The sequence below is a fragment of the Electrophorus electricus genome, chromosome 8 (assembly GCF_041902795.1).
Source record: "Electrophorus electricus isolate QZ-2024a chromosome 8, ASM4190279v1, whole genome shotgun sequence".
Classification (NCBI taxonomy): Eukaryota; Metazoa; Chordata; class Actinopteri; order Gymnotiformes; family Gymnotidae; genus Electrophorus; species Electrophorus electricus.
Window position 1 is genome coordinate 12,586,839 of NC_137504.1, and position 24,236 is coordinate 12,611,074.

The following is a 24,236-nucleotide window of genomic DNA, read 5'->3' on the forward strand; positions in this document are numbered from 1 at the left end:
CTGCTGAGGGAAGTCGTCGTCCCACCTTCTATATGGGCGGAGCGGTCGAACATAATGTGACGCCAGTTAAAGGAAGCGATGTTTGGTCATTGATATGCAAAGACTTTCTTCAAACCGTGTAAATGTAAATTAAGTTATTGCATTTTACGTTGTAGGGTGTTGATTGATATACTTAGTAGATTCATAGGCTATTCATATGAGCTCCGATGTCTGGGCAATGTTTTTAACATACGGTCGTGTACTATAATGGGTTAATTAAAACGTATTACCTGGAAAATCGGCTATATTTTGAACCATGCACGATATTCTAACTGTTCAGATGAAGCATGAATACTGGAAACAACAACAACAACAAAAAAAACAGGACACCAGCATTCCAACAATTATTCTGTAACAGATGAAACAAAATAATTTAATGTGTCAAGGTAGAAATAATACGATTCTGCAAACCTATAAACGTTTTAGTTTTGCTTCATGCTAAGTCCTGTTATTTGTTTTCATCCAAACAACATTAATAGGATCATTCCCATTAGGCCACAGTACCATCATAGGTGCATCTCCCCAACCCAAATAATACAAACGGTTGTTGATAAACAATTAATGTAAATGAGTAAAGAATTATGACAAATTTATTTGAATGAAACTCCGTACTTTTCAATATAACCGATAAAGCCTAATAACAGTCAGACTGTAAAACGAAACAATGAGTAAAACACTGTTTATATTTCTGTAATCATTTGTGTGCTCTTACATGGTTTATGTATAAAGGTATTGTGAATAAGAGTTATTAGCTACATGTACAAAATAAATAATTAGTCTTAAAGCCTAATTTAAGTGTCAAAATATGGAGGATAACAGAGATTAAAATAATTCATATAGGCTATAGAAATAAGGGCAAATCATAACCAATTATAAGAATAATTTCTTTAACTTTTCTCTGACTGAATGCTAAATAAGAATGTTATGTGAATTTAGTCATTATCTACTGGCCAACTCAAGAAGTGTGCCTGTTATAGTATCTTCTTTTAAGTACAATAATAAATGAAATTCATACTTTCTTATAATGATCCACAGTCAGAAATCAATTTTAATTTTAGTGACATGCACAGGTAGAGTTTGAGCTCCTCCATTTTCACCTTCTAAAATGAAGCTTGGCTATTGTCCCTGATATAATCCTAATATTGTAGTTCAGACTGGATGCCAACCTTTCTCACACATTTTGGGAGCAGGAGGCTGATGCTCAATGATTAACAGCAGTTAATAACAAACTTAGTGAAATTACATATTTTTTTCCAGGATGTGAAACCAGCCCCATTGCGAAAGGACCAGTGGAGCATAACAGTATCGGATGAATAATTTGTTAAAGTCCCCACCATCCCCCCCACCCCCAAGGTGCATGAGGTGAACAGGCGGCTGTAATCACATTTGCCATGTTTGTGTCCCTGAAAATGCTCTTTGTGTTAGTTGAAATATCTATTATTTGTAATATCCCTGTCTTAGATGTAACACTTATCTATATCTAACTGTACAACTGTAATATCAAAAGTTAAATAACTAATTTCACTTATTGCCTATATCCTGTTAGAGTCGGCCTGTATGCATCTGAAACATTTTTAACCCTTTATTTATGACAAGGTCATATTTTGATGTCTGCATCACAGACACACTATATCTAATTTCATCATGCCAAAACAACATTCGTGAGAGGCGTCATTTCCATGTATCTTTGTTGTATCAGATGTTAATGTCAGATGTGATGTGGAAGAGCCAGAGAATACATAAGCATTTAAATTGAACCTAAATTTTAAAAGATGCACATCTTTCTCGTTACCCCTTTCTCACTTGCTTACACACACACTAAATATTCATTCACTTTCCTAAAACCTAACTTTAGCCTAATCGTAAGGTGTGCAAGCAAAGGCCCACAAGATTTTAATGTAATTGAAAGTCTAACTTTACCCAGTGATGGTATATGTGGATTGTAATATGTCTTTATTTTGTTCTCTCACCATAGAAGTGACTGACCAATGTCTTGGGGGAGCTGGAGTGCTAATCTTGTGAAACTGGAAGTCAATGTCATATGCTCCCTGTGCCATCCATAATACAGTGAACAAATGTTATGTGTATTTCATCCTACCTGACAAATTAAATACACTATTGGAGCAAATCAGGTTAACCATAGTAAGTACATCTAAGGCAGCCATTTTCTGGGAGGCACTATGGGAAAATATTTGTATGGATATTATATGTGTTGGAATTGTAGAGTACTGGTGACTGCTTATCTTTAAGCACAGGCAGTGTATCTTAACAAAAAATAGGTTTGGAGTTGGAGTAAAGAAGAAGAATAGGGCAAAAATCCCTCTGTTCAAGTTCTGAATTGTCTACAGAACTGTAATATAATTTATTAGAGAAACTTTTCAGTTTTTCTTCAGTATAAAGTATTATATTTAAGTACTTAAGTACTTGTTACAGAGTAATTACAGTTACTACCCACCTTTGGGACCCTAGACTGCTACCTCACACACACCTCCTTAGGGCTTAAGGATCCTAACTCAACATCACATTTCAAGCCACCTTTGTTTATGGATCTGGCCCTGGCACCAATCCAGCTCCAGAGGTGACTGATATGATGAATAATAGCAAAGTCCTAGCCACACCACAGACCGCATGCTTCCTTTACCTGGTATGTGTAATTCCTCCAGTCGAACAGTCTAAACAGACAAGCAAAAAACTCTCTACAGTCACAGGTATATAAAGACTCTTTTATCACTGTGTTAGTAATTAACTAGCCCAAGATTTATTTACATGACGAGCAACATTTACTATTCAGTTAACTTGCTATAAAACTACGTGTTTTTCTGAGCATATATACATAATTTATGCAATAAAAATGGACAATCATTTAAGATTAAGGAATAAATGAAATTAAAGGTAAAAACATTTTTGATAATTTTATGATAATATTGTTAAGGTCTTATGTGTTTTTTACATGACTAAATATATTTGTATAGTTTAAACTGATATTTTAATAAGTGCAGTATCAGGTAATATGAAGCAGATACACTGTCTCTGTATTTCTATTTCTCTCTGCTTATCACACGCATGCACGCACGCACGCACGCACGTATACACACACACACACACACACACACACACACAGAGTTTAGAGTCCAAACTTTAGAAAACACACTGTCCACAAATATTATGTTCACAAATGTATATAATGAGCATCTGTCATGACTGATTTCGTATAGGTCATGAATTTATTGTTCTAGCATTCAGTTGTAGGTCCAAGTGCAATGACACTGAGACACACTGTTATACTCACTGTTATACTCACTGTTATACTATAACACTGAAAGGTTATGATGCTGCACTGTGACTTTATGACATAGTAAAGAGCTGAAGGGCACCTCACCAACTATGACTTACAATACAGGATTTAACGGTTCCAACGGGGGTTGGCAGACATTGCAGCCGCAATAAAGTACAGGCCATAAAGGACTCATGGAAATTGTCTTAAAAAGTGCATGTGACGGGTGCAATATCTTATGATACCATATTGTATTGTATACCATATTTCATCAAAAATTTAATTTTTCCTTTCAGGAATTTTTCTCTTTTCCATTCCCCATTCTTTTCCATTTTCCATCCAGTCTGTGAATTGTTTGTAGGTAGTGGTCATTTTTTGTTTGATTCTACACAAATATAATCTTGCTCTTCCACTCATTCCTCCATCTCTTACCTCCTTCCCTGTGAGAGGGTCCTAAGTCATTTAAACCATAAGAACAATCATTCAGTTAAACAGTATCTCAAGTTAATTGAGCATTTCATAACTAATGTGCTTCAACAAATAAGTATGTCATGAAAGCGTCTTTACCGTTTCCACACTATGCATTGACATTACATGGGTAAAGTCTTTTCCACATATGAAATGTGCTTATAGAGTCTGTCTGCCTTTCATTTTCATTTTATTTTGGTTAAATGTTAGCAAACTTCCTCCTGCAGAATCCTAAGACAGTAAAAGACATTCAAATATCATAGGACCATAGGGGCCTAGTCATGGATCTTTGCCTTGGTTGGTATCTGTTGCCATCTTGATTTCCTATGCTGTTTTAATCCAGTGGGAGACAATGTCCACTCACCCCCCCACCCCCCCAGGGACGGGAGGATGGGGATGAGCGCCCAGGGACGTGCTTGATTCAGCATTCCCTCCATCCCCCCGTCTGTTTAGAGACGAGTGGACTCTGCCCCCCTGCTGCTCTCTCTGAACCTCACGCTTGCCTGAACTGCTCTTCGGCACTGTCACACGCTTACCCCTCATCTTCCTCCCCTTTGCATTCTCTCTTTCACACCTCAGTGAATGGAGTTCTTAGAGGACAGGTTTTCATTGGAACACTGTGCCAATATTATAGATGCTTCAATTCCACATGGTTCAAAGCTGAAACTTCCATAACGCACACATTTAAATATGTGTCTTTGGAGTTGTGCCATTTTGCCGACATTACTGTTACTTCTGAGGCATTTCATCCACTGCCATCGCCAGCAGCATAGAATTGCTAAGATGAATGTTACATGAAAATTCAAGTGTCAGTCAATTCCATTATATAGCATCCTCATCGTCAACAACATGGAATGAGAGAGGAAAACACTTCAGGCTCTTTCACCTTCCAGGCTACATCCTCATTCCATGCGTGTTTCCCAGTGAGGCAGAAAAAGCCAAAGCAATTTTATAGCCTCACAAACTGCTGTTACATCTTTAAAGCCTGGTAATAAAGACAGGCTTATTATTGAGGTGCTTAGCACTTCTTTGGATGATTGTTAACTTGGGAGGAGGGACTCAAATATGAACCCATCAGCAACAGGCTACAGCTGTTAACAGCAGTAAAGACTGATACATAGTGAATCTTGGCTGCTTACCAAACAATTCATGGTAGCTTGTTTCCACCACCACTAAGAGACCAGAGGAAAAACTTGAATTCTTGCTATCTTTTCAGACTATTATTCATATTTATTTCTGGTTGAAATAAACATATTTTAAATAAGATACATTTTTACTTAAACTTCAATAAAAAGCACTTTTCATATATATGCATTACATGTAAAGATGTATAGAATCACATTGCAGTTTCAGAGGGGAGGTTCTCATAGTACAAGCAAACCCAGGTAAACCCATAAAAATGCTACCCATGTGTTTGTGTTTATACTTACAAACAGGAGTCCAGGTCACATGGTACAGGACAACTGAGTGTTCAGCAAAGGAAAAGGAATAACTTTGATAAAGGGTAGCACCCTTCACCAGATTGGATCTGCTCATCTTTTTGAAGGTTGTACACAATAACTCAAAACAAGTTGTGTAAAATGGGTTTCCTCAAAAGCACTCCAGATCAGGTCTTAGAAGCAAGAAAGGGGTTACTGTGAACACTCACTCAAACAGATTTGCTATGTAGATGTGAGGCATATGGTTTTGTTATTCTCACTGACTTGTCTGAAAATACACTCACTAGATACTTTTGTACAGACAGTTATTTACTAGAATCACTTTCTATGAGTAGTTAGGTACTAAAACCCACAGTTAGATGTTAGCCACTTGACACCTTTTCACCAATGGTCAGTTTCTGATCATAGGACTGCAGTTGACTTGATATCTTCTATGGTGTCAAACAATTCTGACGCTGATATGTAGAAACTCCAGCAACACTGCAGTGTCTGATACACTAATGCTGGTGCAAAACCCAAGCAATTATAATCTGATGCATGGGGTAGACTGTGGTTGGCACATGTGCAAGTCTAGAAAATATTGATAAAGTGGTTAGTGAATTGCAAGGTATGCGCTTCTAATGAAAGTGAGTGGGAGTGTATTGAAGTTCATTATTAATGAAAATTCCTTTTCGAATACATGTAAACGTACAGTATTCTAATATACCCAATATATAAGTGGGTATAAAAATATGCCGAACTTAAATATGGAAATAATATGTATTAAATTAACATGTACCTTGTATATCCAAGGGTTAAAAGAGGGCAAGGAACTTTTATTTTAAGACTGCCATTCGATTGCCAGGCACCAATATTTCATGAAATTAAATTTCCTGTAACTCAAACTTAGGTCTTCCAATAAACTGAAGTAAACCCATGGCTCCACTGCCCTCTGTAGGTCATTATGTAACACAGAGAAACTTGAGTTCGATGAGGACAGGTGAAGTAGCCCGCTTAAAATAAACATCCTTTATTGTTCCTTATTGTTTAGGTCACAGTTCATAAAATATCAGCTCCTATGTGTGTTAAATAAAATGACCGTTCCCACAAAAGCCCCACTTAAAATTCTTGACATTTAGGTATATGGTTTACAACAGAAAATGGTCATTATCAAACAGAGCTTCCCCTTTGTGAATGAGGATTAAGCAAACATATTTTGTACAGATGGAGATCCCACATGCTGATTTACAAGTTTAAAAAAAGCCACTCAATAAATCCGTGAACAAATAAGTATTTCCTAAATAGCTTCTCGACACTTTTGCTCACCATTTTGGCTACATAACTGGACACGTTGTCTCTGACATCTACTCTAGATTTGCACTGCTGTAATCATTTATTGATGGAATTCATATATCTCATGCTCCAATTTCCTTCTTATCCCTGTAAGTGTAGCCTCTATGGTAGGGCTTCAAGGAAGCGTCGGAGATGAGCTACTGTGCGCCAGCCGAGCGTCCAATCCATCCGAAGCCTTCAAATCTTCGCAGCTCTTTGCCACGTCCTCCAGAAAGCCCCGCACGGTGTCCAGGGCAGATGCACCATCTGCCACAGCCTCCGCTTCTAACTCCTTCAGTCTGCTCAGGGCCCGACCCAGCACCTCCAGCCCATTCCCGGTCTCTGTCTGGCCTGCCACATCTTCGTCACCAACAACGTGCCTGGGAGTCAGTGTGCCGTCGCCCAGGTAACTAACCAGGAAGCCCCGGAGTGCCGGCGCCGACTGGCTGCCCAGCGATGCCGCCAAGGCAGGCAGATCGCGTGAAAGACACAGGGTCATGAGGTGTAGCAGTGCGTGGCAGAGCTGGGAGCGCAGGCTGGTGCAGTAGCGGTACTCCAGGAAGTCCTCAGTGTCGCCGCTGTGCTCCAGCGCCCGGGCCAGTGTGCTCCACACTTCGGCGAACTGCCGTGTGTCCCCATAGCGCTCACGTGATGCAGGGACAGAGAGGGCAGCAGCAGATTTGATGCGCACTTTGAAGTTCCTGCAGGATGTGACGGCCGATGAGAGAGCAGAGTAGGCCTCTTCAGACCAGCTGGCAGCTCCTAAGGGGAGTGAGAGATTTTTTTTTTTTTTTTTTTGATTGGACATACCTGGAACCATGTACTCTCATTTCCAAGTCTTTCCAACTGAATGTCACTTCTTAGCAACAAGAGAGGAGAGATGGGGCCAATTTCATGTCTCCCTCCCACTTAGAACCTGGCAACACCCAAGGAACCAAATGACAAATGGTGAACTGCAACTTGAATCCAAGAGGGTGGGCTTAACTTCGGAAAGCAGCAGGTTCACCGGCTGAACCAAAAGAGACATGCACCTAGAGTGCTTTCCCCGTGTTACTCCGTGACTCATAAAACAACACACTTGCACTTGTGTAACGTACATAGTCGGCGTGTACTCACCCAGAGGCAGGCCAGGGTTTCGGAAGGCGTTGCCCAGTGCGTAGCAAGCATTCCAGCGCACCTTCATGGTGGCATCCCCTCTCACCGTGTCTGTGAGAGCCCTCATGGCATGCTGGAGGGGCAGCGCGAACGCCGGCTTGCTCAGGTGCGCTGGCTGCAGAAAGTGCAGCAGATTCCCCAGAGCACGCACGGCATTGCTCTTTACCTGCAACAGGATCATTAAAATACACTAGCAACTAATTATAGATGTAATGCAACAGCCACATCTTACTGAATGGTTTTTAGGTTCTTAACAGAAAGAGCCAATAAACTGACTCCAGGATAAAAGCAACAGGTTATCAATATTGTTTAGCTAGTCATGCAATTGGTCAGGGGGTCCTTGCATCTGTAGCTGAACTTTAGAAACAGCTTTAGCAGCCTTTCCAGGACACAATGACCATGGATGGAAGCAGATCTTTCAATATTTGAAGCAGGCAGGTCAAGCAATACTGATGAAGTCCTCTTTTAATTTATGTATATTCCTTTCCCAGTGACACATCCACACCTCAGGTGGTTGACATAACGCTCTAAACATACCCTATCCTTGTCTGCTGATGCCTGCGTGGCAGATAGGAGCATCTTCAGAAGAAGCATGTCAGAAATGTCCTCCTGAAAGTCTAGTCCGACTGCTTCCCTGATCATGAAGACATAGACAACCCCACCGCTCAAAAATCCGCAGTGATTAAAAGAAAGATGTAAAGCACACAGATACACATGCAGATTTATTATTTCCCTACATGTTGACAATAAGGGTGTCGGTGAGGTTGCCTAGCGACCAGGCAGCCTTGGCACGAACATTGGGAGAGCGATCGTCCAGAGCGGTGAGGATGGCATTGGCCGTGTCCGCCACAAACATCACGTCCTGTGAGTCAGAGAGAGCAACAGATGACGTAGAAGATCTGACTAAGCACAGGGTGCGGAGGGCTCTCAGGAGAGCAGACTCTCCTGTAGTCACTAGCCTGGTGGGAGGAGGGGGCAGAGCGTTCAGACACCAAGGGCATGTTCCGTACCTCTCTGAGGCAGGGGAACAGAATGTAGACACCCAGAGCCCTCACAGCTGCTGCCTTCACCAAGGAGTTTTCACTGTATGTGAGGCCAAGCAGTACCGTGATACAAAGAACTTGGGTTTTGTCCTTTGAAACACACACACACACAATTACAGATACTTCAGGTAACATTTACTCATGAGACAGTTAAAAGGCATGCTTCCATACTTTACAAACACACATGCTCGTACACTCACAGGAAGCTGGCTGAAGGCCTGCGGTAGCACGGATGAGAGTGTATCACATGCGCTGGTCTGTAGGGTCAGGTGCTGTTCATTCTGTAGGGCTCCTATCAGAGGACCAGTCAGGACCTCAGACCAGAACTGCACCACCTGCTCCAAGGAACCAATGACATGTTAATGACATTAATATATCGCACTGGCATTTCTACACTATTCATGTAGATGCTTATTGCCTCACCTGGCACATGGGTACAGCAGTGGCAGCATCTGAAGGGCTGGCATCAGTTCTGTACTGCTGGATAATCCCAGTGCCCAGCTCCTCCAACAGCTACAAGAACACACAGATCATTTTAGAGGAGGGTCGGGGGGGTGGGGGGTGGAGGAAAGAAAAAGAACAATGGCTTTTTCTTTCTGATGGCTGAGTGAACAGATAAACGGCCAGCCAGTCTGACAGACAGAGGAACCTTGGCTCCATGTAGCTGAACTGAAGGGTCCTGCTCCCTGAGACAGCGTGCGCTGAGCTGGCCCAACTCCAGTAGACACGCCTGAGCCAGAGGGAAGTAGCCCTTCACCAGGTGGGCTAGCACCTGAGCACCACACATACATGACTGGTCAGTCTCCACATACCACATACGGCCACATAATCAGAGCCCTCCTCGCCTGCCTCCCCCTAACCCCGCTCACCTGCAGCGCCTCCAGGCGGACAGGTGAGGGCTCCAGCGAACCAGAGCTGGCCGCGTCGCTGTCCGAGTGGGGCTCCTCGCGGGGCTGGGTGACTAGGGCCACACACAGCTGCAGCAGCCAGCATGGCGCCTCTGGGGTGCCTTCTGTGCCCGACCCGGGCACCGCCGGCTCTCCGTGGCCAGGATGCCTCCATCCGGGCGGATGGGGCCCTTGTGGTGTGGACCCCCCAGAGGCAGGGGGCCCGTGGGCTGAGCCAGGCTGCTGCAGGAAGAGTCGCACCTCGGGCAGGGGGGCCTGAGCAGAGACAAGCGCACCCAGCAGGGTGAGGCTGGACACGCGCACATTCACATCTGCAGAGGGGACAGGGTTGAAAAAGGGGAGAGAGACAGAACGACAACCATAAAAATATATGTAAATATACAGCCATTTTTCTGACTGACATTATGACTGCAGTTTCCATTTGTGTTTACATTTTGATTAAACTCCAGAAGTGTATTTGTGGTCCACATGCGTGATACTATCTACAAATCATAATTACGAGGTATATGAAAGAATCAGATAAAATGACAAAATACTGAAAGTATTTTTGCTACAAATATTGACAATAATAATAATAGCAATTAAAATAGTGTTTAAAAAAAAAATCACTGCTCTTTTAGAAGTTGGTTAGAAAATGACACTCTCTATAAATCCCTGTTTCAGTATGAAAGCCACTGATGATTCAGCCCTGTGGTGGACATTTTATGAGTTTTATGAGTGGGTGGAAATATCTGGCCCACCTCTGTGCCGGACATACGGACGGATCTGTTTCCACAGAGGGATGAGCAAGCCAGGCTTGAGGCGGTTGTAGGGTGCGTTGGACACCAAGTGGGCGAAGCACTGAAACACATCACACCGCTCATTATACAAAAGACCCAGAGCATGATATGTGTTGTGTTTGTTTAAATATAATATATAAGAAATAAGGAATTAAATTCAAGAGTGATCCCCAGCAGGGCCGAGCCAATAGTGAAAAGGTTGGACAAGTGAAAAATAAATACAATATTTGTATAGATTTGTAAAAACTAACAATTAAACTTGCGTCCTACACGCATTCTTGTAAAACATACACTAAACAGAACCTCAGATTTGTAAAAAAAAAACAACAACTACTTTAAAAATAATCTGACGGACAGGAGCCTATGTGAAGTAAAGTCTCAAAAGCAACAGATATTATAAACTCCACTGTGCATGTGGGTGTGTATTTGTGCGCGTTTTACTACCTTTATGACCTGCGTGAGCGTCTGAGAGGAGGACTCAGCAAGCAGTGCGAGCAGGAGGCAGCGGTGGAGCTCCCTTATGCTGGCCGCCAGGGTGGCCGAGAATGGTGTGAAGGCTTGCCGGGGTGCGCCGGTGTCCTCAGCCACGGACAAGAACTGCCGCGAGCCTTCCAGGAGGGCGGAGAGTACCTGCAGGGATCCCGCGCGCGCCTGCGTGGGCAGTCACGGCACAGAAACAGAACGACATAGCGCATGAGTGGCATGCGCATGACTGGCAAGCCAGCATTTCTTTCGGTTTATGAACAAGCAAGCGTCTGGGGTCGCGGCTCACTCTGGCACCTTGGGGGACGGGTCTTTCAGAGCGATGTTGAGTAGGGTCAGCGACGGGGGGCTTCCGATGCCAGGGGCATCGGGGATGAAACTGGACCAGTAGCCATAAAGCACCTTCTTCTCCACGCACTTCACCACAGCCAGGAAGCAGTGCAGAGCACCCTGCCGCACGCGAGCGTGATACAGCCTGCTAGACACAGAGCAGCCAGTTAAACATTGCCGAAATGTGCATTTCAGAGATTTAACAGTGTGGTGCAACAGCAAAGGCTACCATGGCTAACATAAAAGAAATCTAGCAAGCCACCAATTAGCATGCGGCCAGTTTCACGACGCTAATTCGTGCCTCTTACCTTTTGTCCACTATTAGAAGAACTACTCCTTTGAGAGTATGAGGATTTGCCCGAACCTGAGTTTGGACTGCATGCCTCCTTCGGGATCGGAGAAATCAGAATCAGAGCTGCTTTTCTTCCATTGGGGGCAGAACTGAGTTCTAACTCCTGGCTGGAGAGGCGGAGCGAGGTGGGCAGACAGGCGAGGGTGCCCCGCCGGGCCCTCCCCTCGAGTCTCCCCCACGCCTCCTCCACTCCTCAGCTCTTCATCATCTCCCTCGTCCTGTCCTCCTTTCCCCCCTTCCGCCCTGACTTTCTTCCCTTTCCCACGGGACCTTCGCTTCTTACTCTGTTGGGACTGGAGTGAAGGGATGGCAGAGCAGTGGTTATTTCCGTGAGCCACAGCTCTCTGACCAGTCCTCACCAATTGACTTTTACAGTCATTGACTTTAAGTCAAGCATGAGTAGTCACTGGTTCAAACAGCACCGTAAATATTGCCTTTTCCTCCAGAGCAAAAACAAACTTCTTGGCATACCGCTGGTGTTTTCCTTTGTACTGGCATGTCCTGTGCAGGGTCTGTTTTGGCTGCAGGAATGGTTTCGTATTGGGGGAGAGGCGCGGGGTACAAAACTCGAGGCATCTCCACATTTATCCCGGGAAGCCCATAAAACATGAATTTCTGCGAAAAGAGATAAGAATATAGTCCCTTAAGACAACAAATGTTAGTCTCCCATAATATCAGTTGAAATTAAATCCACATGTAAACCAACAAGAAAATTAAAGAAACTTGGCAATGTCCTTATATCAGAACATTAGTAATAATATTCTGCTTAACAAAGATGAAGGAAGCCTAAACGGTACCAACAAATTTCAACTATAAAGTCTAATAAAACATGACTTCCACAGACATACAGCAGAGATGGCCAGAGTTCTCTTTCAATTTTTCAATAACTTTATGAACAGTGTAGCTGTGCCTGTGTTGTGTTACCTTGAGCACAGCCAATAAGCAGCCCAGGTCCTGATCAGGACTAGCTCTCCATTTCTCCCCATTCAGAAAATACTGCATGCCCTTTAAGGCACTCTGCAATAGCTGCAAGAAGAAAAACGAAAATATAGTTTAGAACAGAGTTAAAATGGTGAGAAACAGGCATACAAGTAACAGAAATTGGTGTCTTACTAAAACAGACTAAAGGAAAACACTTACTGTACAGAAGGATATTTCCTCCACACCTGGAGGCTTTGGGGACTGAAGAGTCTGCATGAAGATTGTGTAACATATTTGCTTGTGTGGTTCTTCAAAATAAGAATGACCTGGGACTCTAACACAGAAGAACACAAATCCACACACAAGCACATGCGCACGCGCACACACACAAAATATTTTATCAATATCTCATTTTCCTGGTAATTAGATTCTTATATGAATATAAATACTTTATTGAAAATTAGTTGTACTACAACAGTCTAAAAAAAAGACCATTCAAGAACTCTGATGCCTAGGCTATATTTCTTTTCATATACATACTTTTGCTTTTTATGAATTTATAAACTTTTGACAACTAACCCAAGGCAAAGGTTGGCCATGCAGTGCACAGCAGAACGACATAGTTCTATGTCAGTCTGACAGGAATCACTGTAGTTCAGAAGGATACCATTCTGTCCCAGGAGCTCTGGAAGGTACTAGAAGAATAAGTTTGATTATCATGTTAAACAGACACTATCACAAATTATTGAATCATACTTGATTCCTGTCTGAATAACTCTTACCTGCTGGCATCGGGGCCCATTGCCATACACCAGTGACGAAAGGGCCAACAGTATCTCTGCGTGAGTCCACAAGCTGCATGTTCGCAACGCACGTGTACAGTATGACACGAGAGTATCAAGTGTCTGCTCATCAACAATCACCTGCGAAGTAGCTAAATGCTAAGTCTTCTGCCAATCAGTGTAAATGAACACAGCAAAAATATTCATCAATTTCTAACCATAACTTACCTGTAACTGATTTAGCAGCTGATGAATCAACTGGCATAATTTGATGACAAGGTGTTCTTGGCTGTGTGGAACCAGTCGGCTTGCGTGAACGAGCAGAGCGCATACCTCCTAAGAGACAGGTGACAAGAGGAGTATTTCCTGACATAATCGAGGTACAAGTTAGTCTCAGGACCCCAAATTGCCTCAAACTGCTATTTTTAAAGGAACCACCATTAACAGATGACCTCTCTAGCTAGGCAACAAGCTAGCTACGTTTTAGTTAGGTTAGCTAGCTAACCAGTTGTAGGCCTTGTGTGAATTAACTAGCTAGCTAGGTTAGCTAGCTATAGGAATATACTATATGACTACACCATTAGCCAGTATTTCTAGCTGCGGTATAAAAAGCAGAAAAGCATAAAATGTAAGGTTAGAAAATTACTTCTTGTCGTATGTTTTCATTGGTAAAACTGCTGCTAGAATTTTCCGAAATCAGCTGATCGAACAGCAGGTTGAGTTCAGTTTTGAAGCTTGGTCTGTCAGAAGGTCTGAGGGCTCTTAGTCTGCTGAATAATCTCCTGAATTGTTCATCTGCATCCGATGAAGGAATGAGCGCAGACTCCATCGTTACGTGCAAAGCATTTTGTGCTGCTTTATGTGGAGGCAATACAGGCCGATGATGATATCCATTTAAATCTAAATCAGAAGGGGGAAATGAGCTCGAAGTTACCCTAACGGCCATCTTGCAGGGTTCAAAATAGATTTGCTACGGTAACTGGAATACACATCCGATGTCGATCGGAAGTTGTACAGATTCAATCTAAAAGTCATGTTCTCAATATGTATGTATGTGACGCAAGAGAAATACATAACGACCTCACTGTATTATGGCTGTATACATATATTACATTAGCACCTATGCCCTTATTTGAAATTGTCACGATAAACAGGTTCTATGCTATAGCTGTTTAAGGTATTTAGTATACATAATAGACTAAATAGTTTTAATTTTAAATGTATAGTCATGACAACACCCCATTAGTAAATCTACAGATAGACAGGAAAGGTCAGACCCACAAGCATGTTTCATGATGGGACCAGTTAAATATTCAGTTTTTCTACCATTGTTTCATCTTTTTTCCACTTTACATCAGATTTACTTGTTTTTGAAATCCCTATTAACAGATTGCTGATTAACAAGATTTCACAATGATCTTTTTAGGTAATTTGTTATATTGGATGCAGGTTACTAAGTAAATTTAATTTTAAATGAATACTTGTATACTTTTCATTCCCTTTAACACTCATCCCCAAAATGAAGACACATACTTTATGATATCATTCTTTAATATTACTTAAAGGTAGCAGTCAAAGCATTTTATACAACTTCAGTGCAAAAACAAATTTTAAACTTCAAGAAACACTAAAAAAAATATAATCTGCCAAAACTACAGCAACCACAAAAGCGCCATAATTTTTGTATTGCAACATATACAAATTAAATATTGTACATGGTCCATGCACTTATGCATAGCCTCTATAGCTATTTTCTCAAGAAGAGTTAAGTGTGTGTGTGCGCATGTGTGTTGTGTCAGTCATTAGTGCATCACAGTCCAGGTTTGGAGCTGAAGCTCAATTTGAGAGATGAAAAACTGGCCCTCAGCCTGATTTGAACAGCAGAATGGCCACTTGACCAAGGTAGAAGTAGATGAAATGCTTTGTTTCATGCGTCACGTAGCTGCCAAAGTTACGTCCCACAATGCAATGCCACGTGGGATTGTACTTCTTGTCAAACTCCTGTTGATGCAAAGATGTTTAGAATGACCTCATCTGCTTTTCAAGTAAAAGGGGAAACTCAACAGATGCTTAATGGTATCTTATTTATTCAAGACTACATTTTAAAATGGTACACCAACAACAATGCCTATTTAGCATCACCCAAGTTACCTTTTTGATGTATGCAGCAATGTCTTTCTCGATGTTGTACTTCTCCATGGCCTGAGTAGCACAGTCCACGGCATCTTGCTGCATGTCCTCGGACATGTCAGCATTCTTTATCACTGCCTTCCGGTCAGTCATGATGTCTAAACACAGAAAGAGTATACAGTCCACACAGCATTGAATGAAAGTTGGCAAGGTAAATGTACAAAACAAGATCATCATCAGCAATGCTGGCATACTGGGAATTAAACATTTCATGTCTTTTCTGAGTGCTGCATTTTTCTATGAGATGCTTTGGAAAGTAGACAATTCAACATAATCTATATCAGCCAATCTGTTTAGTCATCCTTTTGCTTTGTGCTGACTTAGCCATAACCAGATCTGGGCACATTGGGGCTCTTCCTTATCACTCCAGACCTCTAATCTTTGAAAGCTAAGACTGCACATGCCTGCTCTATTGTGTATGGAGTTACATTTTTGTCCCTGGCTGGTGTGTCACTTAGCAACAGGGTCGAGTGGGACCCCTCCGTCTTTTCCTCTCAACGAAAACTGCAACCAGCGGTGGCCTCAGGGACCTTCACTAATGGGTAGCACATTACACAGCCGTGACTCAAACATTAATCCAAGTTCAAGGGCCAACCTGTGCAATGCCCCGAAGTGTCAAACAAAAGGTTATCATCAAGATGACTGGTCTAATGAAAGTTGTCAAGAGTTTACTATGTGACCCAAAAAGTCTTAAATTAGATTAGGAATGAAATATAAAGAATGTTAGACAAAAATATTTCTTCCAGAGTGTCTGAATTGTGGAAATACAAGTTGAAAAGGTGAAATTATGACTAGGCCATGAAAACAAGTGGAGCACAACCTTACTAGTGTCATTTAACTGCATTAAAACATAGCTATACAATGTTGAGTAGTGTCAAGCAAATGCAGGAAAAAGAAGCATTACAAGTTCTTCACTTGTAATTTCCAATGCAAAGTCTCAGACCTAATGGCCAGGCATTCCATGGCCCAATACCCGTATCCTCTCATCCTCACTGCAGGTATGCGTGTTGGAACAAAAATAAATAAATCAGGGACAGCTTCAACGCTTACTGTCCATTACAGGAAACATTTCCCCCTGGCAATTTTCCATTGAACATCCCGTGGTGGTCACATTTCATGAGCCTGCATCAGGACACGTATACCTTTGGAGACACTTCAACATGGTGAAGGTACACGAGAACACAGACGGATGTGGAGGCAGAGGACGTAAGGATGACTTTGGGATTGGGCCCATGTTTGCTATAGCAAATTTCACATACAAGTACTTCACCTCACCAGTACTGTGGCCAACAATTTCATAGAGTAAGATTTGCTAAATATTCTGCAGGTTACCATGGTCAATTATAAAGGTGTTTTAAAAAAACAGCACCACCCAATGCTTTGTGCAATATTCTTATGGAATTTATAACAGAACATAAACCCAAGCACTGTTTTAATAAATTTGGTAGGAACAGACTCAGCACTTTTGAAAAGTCCCTATGAAAATAAGAGCTATGCTGACATTCATTCATTCATCTCAAATTTGAGATTTCTTGACAGGGACAGCTTTAAAGTTCAATTTTAAACTGTTTGCAGTGTCTGAGTGGGGGAAACAAATATAAAATGAACCATTTCTTGGCAACATACTCAATACTGAAACAGCTCCCAGCCTAAGAAAACCAGCTTTCAATTTTAGATTAAAATGTGACTACTCTAGAACAATTATTATTCTGCCTGGTTTCGTTACATTTACTTGTGAAGTATAGCAAGTAAAGCCAGTTCGGGATCTGTCTGAGTTTACACAGTCATCTACCTTCCCAGTCATCCATTTAAAGAACTAGTGCAGCTACCAAAAAAGAAACGGACACTTATGATTTGACAAAAAGGAGGCCACCTCAGTCAACTCCCTCGTCAAAAGAATCTATGGCTCTCCCATGGTCTGCCCAGGATAGGGAAATAATGTTGACGGAACCCAAGCTGTGAAAATAGCGACGTTAAATATATGCTTTACTCCACATAAGTAACAAAACCAGATTTACTGTTGATTGAAATTATTAAAAATCAAAAGCATTGCTTTGGAATTCACGACCACAATTAATCTGCATGGACCCAAAGATACTTTGAGATTTCCAGTCAGTTTCAATGACCAGTGTGGGTTTAGGTATGTTGTATAATACCATTTTTGTGCTTTGCTTTTAAATATTTAATTTAGCCAACCAGTTGATTATTTAGACATGGTCAAACAATCTCTGCATTACTTGTTTAAATTACATATCGTGGGTAGCAAGAGGAACATCCGGGCTGTTTTAGTCAAAAGTTAACGTAATGGCACGTGTGGTCTGAGGTGATTGTTGCAGACTCATAAGCCAGCATAGGGCCCTATGCATCCAAGTAGTTCACAAAAATAAAAATTCTTAAAAACAAAATGTACACAACGTAATAAAAAATTACTCTATTTATAAAAGGTGACAAACCGTGCGATGATGTGCGGTGCATCTGTTCACAATTTCACGTCACACAAATTACATAATAGCATTAGCTATCTACTTCAGTCAAAAGCGCCTTGCTTTCAACTTTGTAACAAGGCTAGTCGGAATGTACTGCTCTCCATGGGGAACGAAAATGTTAGCTAGCTATAAGTAGAAGACAGCATTCTTTACATAAATATGCCTGTATAAATCACAGCCAACAACGATTTCACGCACAACCCGCTTGTTTACTGCGGGAAATGCCGGCAGACTGTTAGCTGCCATTTCGTGGCACATTTGCATGTCATGCTTCCTTGGTCCCGGTACTTCTTTAAAAATGTCAACAGGCATAGAAACGTAAGATTCCCAAATAGCCATTTCACATGCTTACATAAGCAAAATGTATATTGCTTAGCTTACCTTATTTTGATAAATCTAGAATAGTGTAGTTTCGTTCAGGTTTGTCTTAAACTGACGTGCTCCACGCTTAAGATAAGATATTAACGACTACTCAACTCGCGACAATGTCCATGCGGTGCCTAAGCTTGTAACTCATATTCAGCTGCGTGTCATGAAAAACCACCTGCCCCACCTACCATACTGCACCGACTCACTCATTGGCTAAAACGTTGCCTCTCTCTGCATGTTACAAGCGTTTTTCACTAGCTTCCCACTCTCCGCGTTTTATTTCATCCCACAATGCATTAGGGGAGAGGCGAGAACCAGAGGACGTGCTTGAGAGCGTACGTTCATCCTTCGTAGTGTTTAAACGAGGGTTATGACCAAACATCTAATCACTAATATTAATGTTCAGCACAGGACGTTTATGATTGAAGATGCTAGTTCACCTTGAACTTCGTCTTTTGATTATTTTTTTTTGCATAAGTTATTCTGATCCCATATAAAATATTGCTTTATATTTCCTGCATTATGGTTTCTTAGGATAGTAATGTGCAAACTGATTAGCGTTAACCTGTATGAGCTTTGCTATCAGTCACGTAATCGTCACTATTCAAATAAAGTTTTACACGTGTTTCTCGGTGAACATCAGCTACATTCGTCCACTAAAGCTACATTGCACTTCGACTGCGCAAGGCCTAATGTCAGTGAAATGTGACCTCTACAGCATTCATCATTTATGGAAAATATCAATTTACGTGCAGTTCTGCAACAATATTTGATACCTTTCAGCTTCTGCAAGAAATGTTAGTGAAGATCCAGAATGAAAACGAATACAAGCCTTTTTCAAACTGCTGGTCGTGTCCACGTTGGTATTTAGACATCCTATTTTCTCATTCCTATACGTTTTGCAACGCATTGTGACTTCGGACATGTTATAAAACAGACACCCGACAAAATGCAGTAGAGCAATACTCCCACACATACTAGACTTTCAAACTTTATTTTAAGGGAGGGTGAGGGGGATGGGGGAGGGAAACCCACTACAAATAAGGAATCTGAAATAGCAAAATCAAGGAAAATCCCAATTCCAACACAGCAATTGCCTAAAAATGCAGAAGCACTTTGTATATTTGAATCCCTAAATAAACTACAAAATCCCCATCAAAATAAGTCTCCCAGCCCACCCTCCCCAGACTCTATATCCCCCTATTTACCAAGCTCCTCACGTGGATTCCATCCAAAGCAACTGATCCGGCCTCCTGGTTCCTGGCATTGCTCCACTTTATACCAAAATCTCATAAAAACAAAAACAACTGCAGGATCCCTTCAGTGTGCACATCTTTGGTCTGGCTCCACAAAAACAAAGAACAAAAAATATTTAAATTTGGTTCAACAATAGCCAATTAAAAAGCCAAGTTTTCCGCTTTATGTTAACTCCAATAACTGCGGTTTGGTGAGGGGGTGTGGGGTTGGGATCCTCTCCTATGGTTCCCGCTCCCGGTAAATTGATCGCGCTCCATGTATGTATCCATCCTTATCCTAATCCTAATCCTGCTCCTGATCCTGAACTGATCCAATGATCCGGCTCCAAGGATCGGGAAACAGAGAGCCCCTCCTCCAATCCAAACCTTTGAATACCAGCAAAATCAAAAAGAGGGAGGCAACAAGTTAGAATCACAGCTAAATCAAAAGCTTCTCTGTGCATCCATCAATATTTCTAAGATCATAGGAGCGGAATTTTTTTTCCTTTTCAGAGCATAAGTAATAAAGAGTACCAGACTACAATATGCTCCAACAAAATCGTTAAGCACCACATTAACAACATTACATTGTGCTAATATCACTGATTTAAAAAAACAAAAAAAAAAAAACAACAACAAAAAAAACAAAAAAACAAAAAAAAAAAAACAAAAAGGCAAACAATTCCTTTGCAGATTAGCAACTGACATGGTACAAATGCACAAAGCAAACCTTTCTCCATCAGTATCTATTGAGATGTTTCTGCCTGGTTGCTCTACAGTGGCACAGTCCCAGTCCAGTTCAGATGAAAGGCAAAATGTTTTGCATTTTGGATAAGCAAAAATAATAGTAAAAAAAATATATGCTGACCTGATGTATGCACGAGCATGGCAACATTCAGACAAAGAACACATGCATGCTTGGCAGAAATGACCAGTGAAAAAAAATAAGAGGGAAGGGGTACTGTAACGGGAGGGTAAATGGCAAAGCAAAAAACTGTTACTTCACTAAGAAAATTTAGAATACTGAAAGTCGGGGGGAGGGGGGGAGGGAATAATCCTGCCATTTTTATTGAATCCGCTTGTTGTCATACCATTGCCAAAATTGAAATGCCTGCTCCTCCTCCTCCTCCTCCAAAAACGCTTTATCCTAATATGAATGAACTGTGCTTCACAATCCTTTATTCCAAAGATTTCTTTAATCCTGCTCCTCTGTTGTCTATAGAAAGACATGAAAAGGTAAAAATAGAACAGTTTTGCAACAAAAATCCTAACCAGCTAAATAAAACCCCAACCCCCCCACCCCAAAACCCACTACTAACAACAAAAAAAGAAAAAAAAAAAACAAAAAAACATACAGTGGCAAATTCCTCAAACATTACATTTTTAAGCATTTGAAGATCTCTCTTGTCCAACATGTACAAATGAGGGGAATGAAAATCCAGTTAAAATGTAGATGCAGAACAAAAGACACAAAGGGAAACAGATAGGACAAAAACACTAGGAAGGATTTAAGAAGACTACAGAGGAAGACAAGGGAACTCCCACTCCCACCTTACTGTCAGCTAAAGGATTAATATGAAAAAAAGAAAGGAAAAAAAACCTGTTGTAAATTTGGCGCTTAACCAAACAAATTAAACTGGGGCCATGGGGAGACGAAACAAGTCAAAAGGGCGATGAAGTACAACAGTGGGTCCAGCAGAGGGCAACACAGGGTGTATGGTTGTGGCTGGCGAACTAGCTGTAATGTGGGTGCTTAGGTGCGGGATCGAGAACGGCTGTGGCGAGGCGAGTAACGTGGAGATCCTCGGCTACGACGTGGAGAGTAGCTGCGACTACGGCTGTTGCTCCGGCTGCGGCTCCGGCTGCGGCTGCGAGAGCGTGAACGCCCATAACTCGGGCTGCGGGGGCCGTCCACCTTTACACGGATGTAAGCTGTCTCGCCCTAGGGAACACACACAACGGATCGCTTTCGAACCAGGAAGAAGCTCAGATGTTCTAATTCAGGAGATACTTACCACTTGCTGACCTGAAATAAAAGTTATTTTAGGCTTTGATTTTTTTTTTGTTTTGTTTTTTGGCCACTCTATGGCAAATGAATTGTAACATTCAAAACCTACAAAAAGTGGCTACTGTGATATTGGTAAAAAGCACAGGAATGGAACATCACACTAAGATAAGAAGTGGATCCCAAAGATACAATAAGCTAGCACAATTTTTCTTCAAGTGAAATGTGCAGCCCAATAGCAAAATCACTTACATTCAAGTGAGCATCATAATCCATCCTTTGGATCCTCCTAGTCCATGTGGCTCCACCATAGGTTTCTCAAATCAAGCTTACCTTCACATATCCCAATCCTTAAGCTATTCCCTGTCCTGTCCTGTCCTTCCCAATGGCGGTTCCTATTTAAAAACTCAAACCTACCTCGTGTGACCGGAACTTAGTGTTATCCAGCTTTCGAACAGCGTAGGTCATGTCTTCTTTGCGCACAAACTCCACAACACCGGTGCCATCTCGGAAAACATCAGCGTAACATACATCACCTGCTTCACGCATGTGATCCTTCAGGTCCTGCCAGCTTCCGCTAGGAGGGAGTCCTGCGTGAAAAGAAACCGGCATCAGACATAAATTAAGCCTAGCCTGGTTTCCCCAGACATTGGTTCAGCTTAGTCTTGAACTAAATGGCAGGCCAACAGTAAATTGCTGTAGAAAATTAATCATCTTACACTCACTTAATGCTCAATCTAGGTTTGAAAAACTGGCCCATTACACCAAAATCCTATTTTAAAACATCACTGACCTGAAACTATTACCCTATACTCAGAGCGCCTAGAAGGAGGGCCATATCTGCCTCTCGGGGCTCCAACACCGCCTCCCACTCCACCTCTTCCACCTCTGCCACTCCTGGGAAACTCCACCCGCAAACGGTAGCCATCATAGTCATAACCATCCCGTCCATACACAGCATCCTCTGCATCTCTAGAGGAACAAGACAAAAACAAACATGCTGACTTGACTGGCCATGAACACTGTTACTGTTCTTCAAATTATAACTCATTTAGTAAGCAGGAAATGACATTCATTGATACCAAGGAACTTTAATAAAATGACAATTTCACTCAGTACTATTGTCCAGACATGGATCAAATCCATTCCTGACCTAAAATGGAGTGGCATTGGAGTCACGATTAGAAATATTTTACTGGAAGGCTTAGTCTGGGTCTTTGAAACTGGGCCTACGCATTTGGGAGCTGTCCTCCAACAGTAAACTTTTCGTTTCTCTAGTGAGCAAGATCCCCCCCCCTCACACACCTGTACTATTGCCATTCTTTGTCCTTTCAATGTAGTTAGATTAGCTACCTGGCATTCAAAGAGCTACCGCATAATATTAAAGGAATGCGTTTCTAGGATTCTGAGCCATTTTTCTGTTTACCGTCGTATTTTATGTCAACATTTTGTTGAACTTTCAAGTTTCAGTACACGTATTGAAGGCAGTAGCTAAACCAACGAGGTCTTTTACGCCTACTATCACTGTAATGGAATATTTTTAATAAATGGGTAAATTAAACTTAGGTTTTGTTGGCCAACATTGTATTTCAGTGTTTCTGAAAGACTAGCTTTCGGTTGTCTTAATAGCTAGCTAATTTAAAAGCGACGTTTTTTTCTTTCAGTAACTTTAGATTTTCTTAAGTGATTTGTTTCCCCTTTAAGTTACATCAAATTTTAACAAAGAAATTGTTAGAAAATAAAGTAGTTTATGCATACAAACTAAGTCCTAACTAACCTAGCTGGTTAAATAGAGACTGACCTCCCTAAAGCTTGTTTTGCTAGAGATATTTAACTACCATCTTACTTTCCAATTAATCTTAGATTGCTAGGCTAGCTAACCTATGTTAGTTAACTAGAGATACACAGGATAGCTAGGAGTTAGCTAAGATAGCTAACGAACAGCTTCTTCATCTAGGTAACGCCAGTTGATACGTTCAAGCAAAATAAAATAAATTACCATTGACGTTGCCTTTTATCAGCAGGTAATTGCCTTAATTTTAAGATTTCTTTCTACATTTTTCATAGGAAGATCATCTGCAGTTAAATATTACAAATCAACGCTAGCCAGCTAGGTAAGCTAACATAACCTAGCTAGGTTATCCTAGCTAACTTAGCAACCACCACCCTAGCGAAACACAGCTAAGGCCCACTGGATAGCTTTTGTTTTTACCTGGGATCCTCGAATTCAACAAATGCAAAAGGTGGTCCTCCTCTTCGATTTTTCAAGTCGATATCACGAATTGCCCCATATTTGTAAAAAACGTCCTCGACGTCCTTGGTACGAATATCGGGAGGCAAATTTCCGACGTATATCCGACAATCGTTGTTCCCTGCAGGACCCCGGATCACACCACCGCCAGACATATTCTACTGTGATTAAACAAAAACCCTAAGTTGCACCGAAAGTAATACTTCGTGGTAACGTTTACTTACTGCTATGAATTAATCAAGTAATGTAAATTAATATCCGTCAAAGCAAAACTACCAGAAAGCTTCGGACCACGGCTATAAAACACACGTCTCTTAAAATGGCGCCTTCACGTCTTCCTGCTTCGGCGGACGAATACAAGACAGAATTCAAGTTATGCGCGTGGCAAATAGGTGGTTGCTGGCCGGCGCGTGGTG

General features: G+C 41.6%; 3 protein-coding genes across 7 annotated transcripts; all 3 read right to left on the reverse strand.

Annotated features, from left to right (window-relative positions):
- Positions 1–6,213: 6,213 nt before the first annotated feature.
- On the reverse strand, positions 6,214–14,241 carry heatr6 (HEAT repeat containing 6). Of its 3 annotated transcripts, none has more exons than XM_027019168.3 (20): positions 13,931–14,241; positions 13,513–13,620; positions 13,285–13,425; positions 13,082–13,197; positions 12,722–12,836; positions 12,506–12,607; positions 12,053–12,196; positions 11,594–11,874; positions 11,197–11,374; positions 10,861–11,067; positions 10,378–10,477; positions 9,599–9,948; positions 9,379–9,501; positions 9,153–9,242; positions 8,930–9,064; positions 8,697–8,819; positions 8,424–8,548; positions 8,224–8,320; positions 7,648–7,852; positions 6,214–7,293 (listed from the first exon to the last, which is right to left on the reverse strand). In XM_027019168.3, exons 1-20 carry the CDS (start codon positions 14,228–14,230, stop codon positions 6,668–6,670), a joined length of 3,666 nt encoding a protein of 1,221 aa, XP_026874969.3. In that variant the 5' UTR covers positions 14,231–14,241; the 3' UTR covers positions 6,214–6,667. The 3 variants fall into 3 exon arrangements, with proteins under 3 accessions (XP_026874969.3, XP_026874961.3, XP_081576082.1); XM_027019160.3 differs by having other exon boundaries at positions 11,197–11,377; XM_081719956.1 differs by lacking the exons at positions 8,224–8,320; positions 8,424–8,548; positions 8,697–8,819 and having other exon boundaries at positions 11,197–11,377.
- A 576-nt stretch (positions 14,242–14,817) lies between these two features.
- On the reverse strand, positions 14,818–18,498 carry dynll2b (dynein, light chain, LC8-type 2b). The gene is made up of 3 exons (XM_027019582.3): positions 18,342–18,498; positions 15,436–15,572; positions 14,818–15,285 (listed from the first exon to the last, which is right to left on the reverse strand). The coding sequence occupies exons 2-3, from the start codon at positions 15,565–15,567 to the stop codon at positions 15,148–15,150; spliced, it is 270 nt and encodes an 89-aa protein (XP_026875383.1). The 5' UTR covers positions 15,568–15,572; positions 18,342–18,498; the 3' UTR covers positions 14,818–15,147.
- Positions 18,499–19,307: 809 nt separating this feature from the next.
- On the reverse strand, positions 19,308–24,231 carry srsf1b (serine and arginine rich splicing factor 1b). Of its 3 annotated transcripts, none has more exons than XR_014124888.1 (5): positions 23,782–24,160; positions 22,363–22,541; positions 21,987–22,159; positions 20,656–21,506; positions 19,308–19,951 (listed from the first exon to the last, which is right to left on the reverse strand). XR_014124888.1 is itself a non-coding variant. In XM_081719212.1 (5 exons), exons 2-5 carry the CDS (start codon positions 23,973–23,975, stop codon positions 21,318–21,320), a joined length of 735 nt encoding a protein of 244 aa, XP_081575338.1. In that variant the 5' UTR covers positions 23,976–23,981; positions 24,097–24,231; the 3' UTR covers positions 19,308–21,317. The 3 variants fall into 3 exon arrangements, 2 of the variants coding, with proteins under 2 accessions (XP_081575338.1, XP_081575337.1); XM_081719212.1 differs by having other exon boundaries at positions 19,308–21,506; positions 23,782–23,981; positions 24,097–24,231; XM_081719211.1 differs by having other exon boundaries at positions 19,308–21,506.
- Between the last annotated feature and the right edge of the window lie 5 nt (positions 24,232–24,236).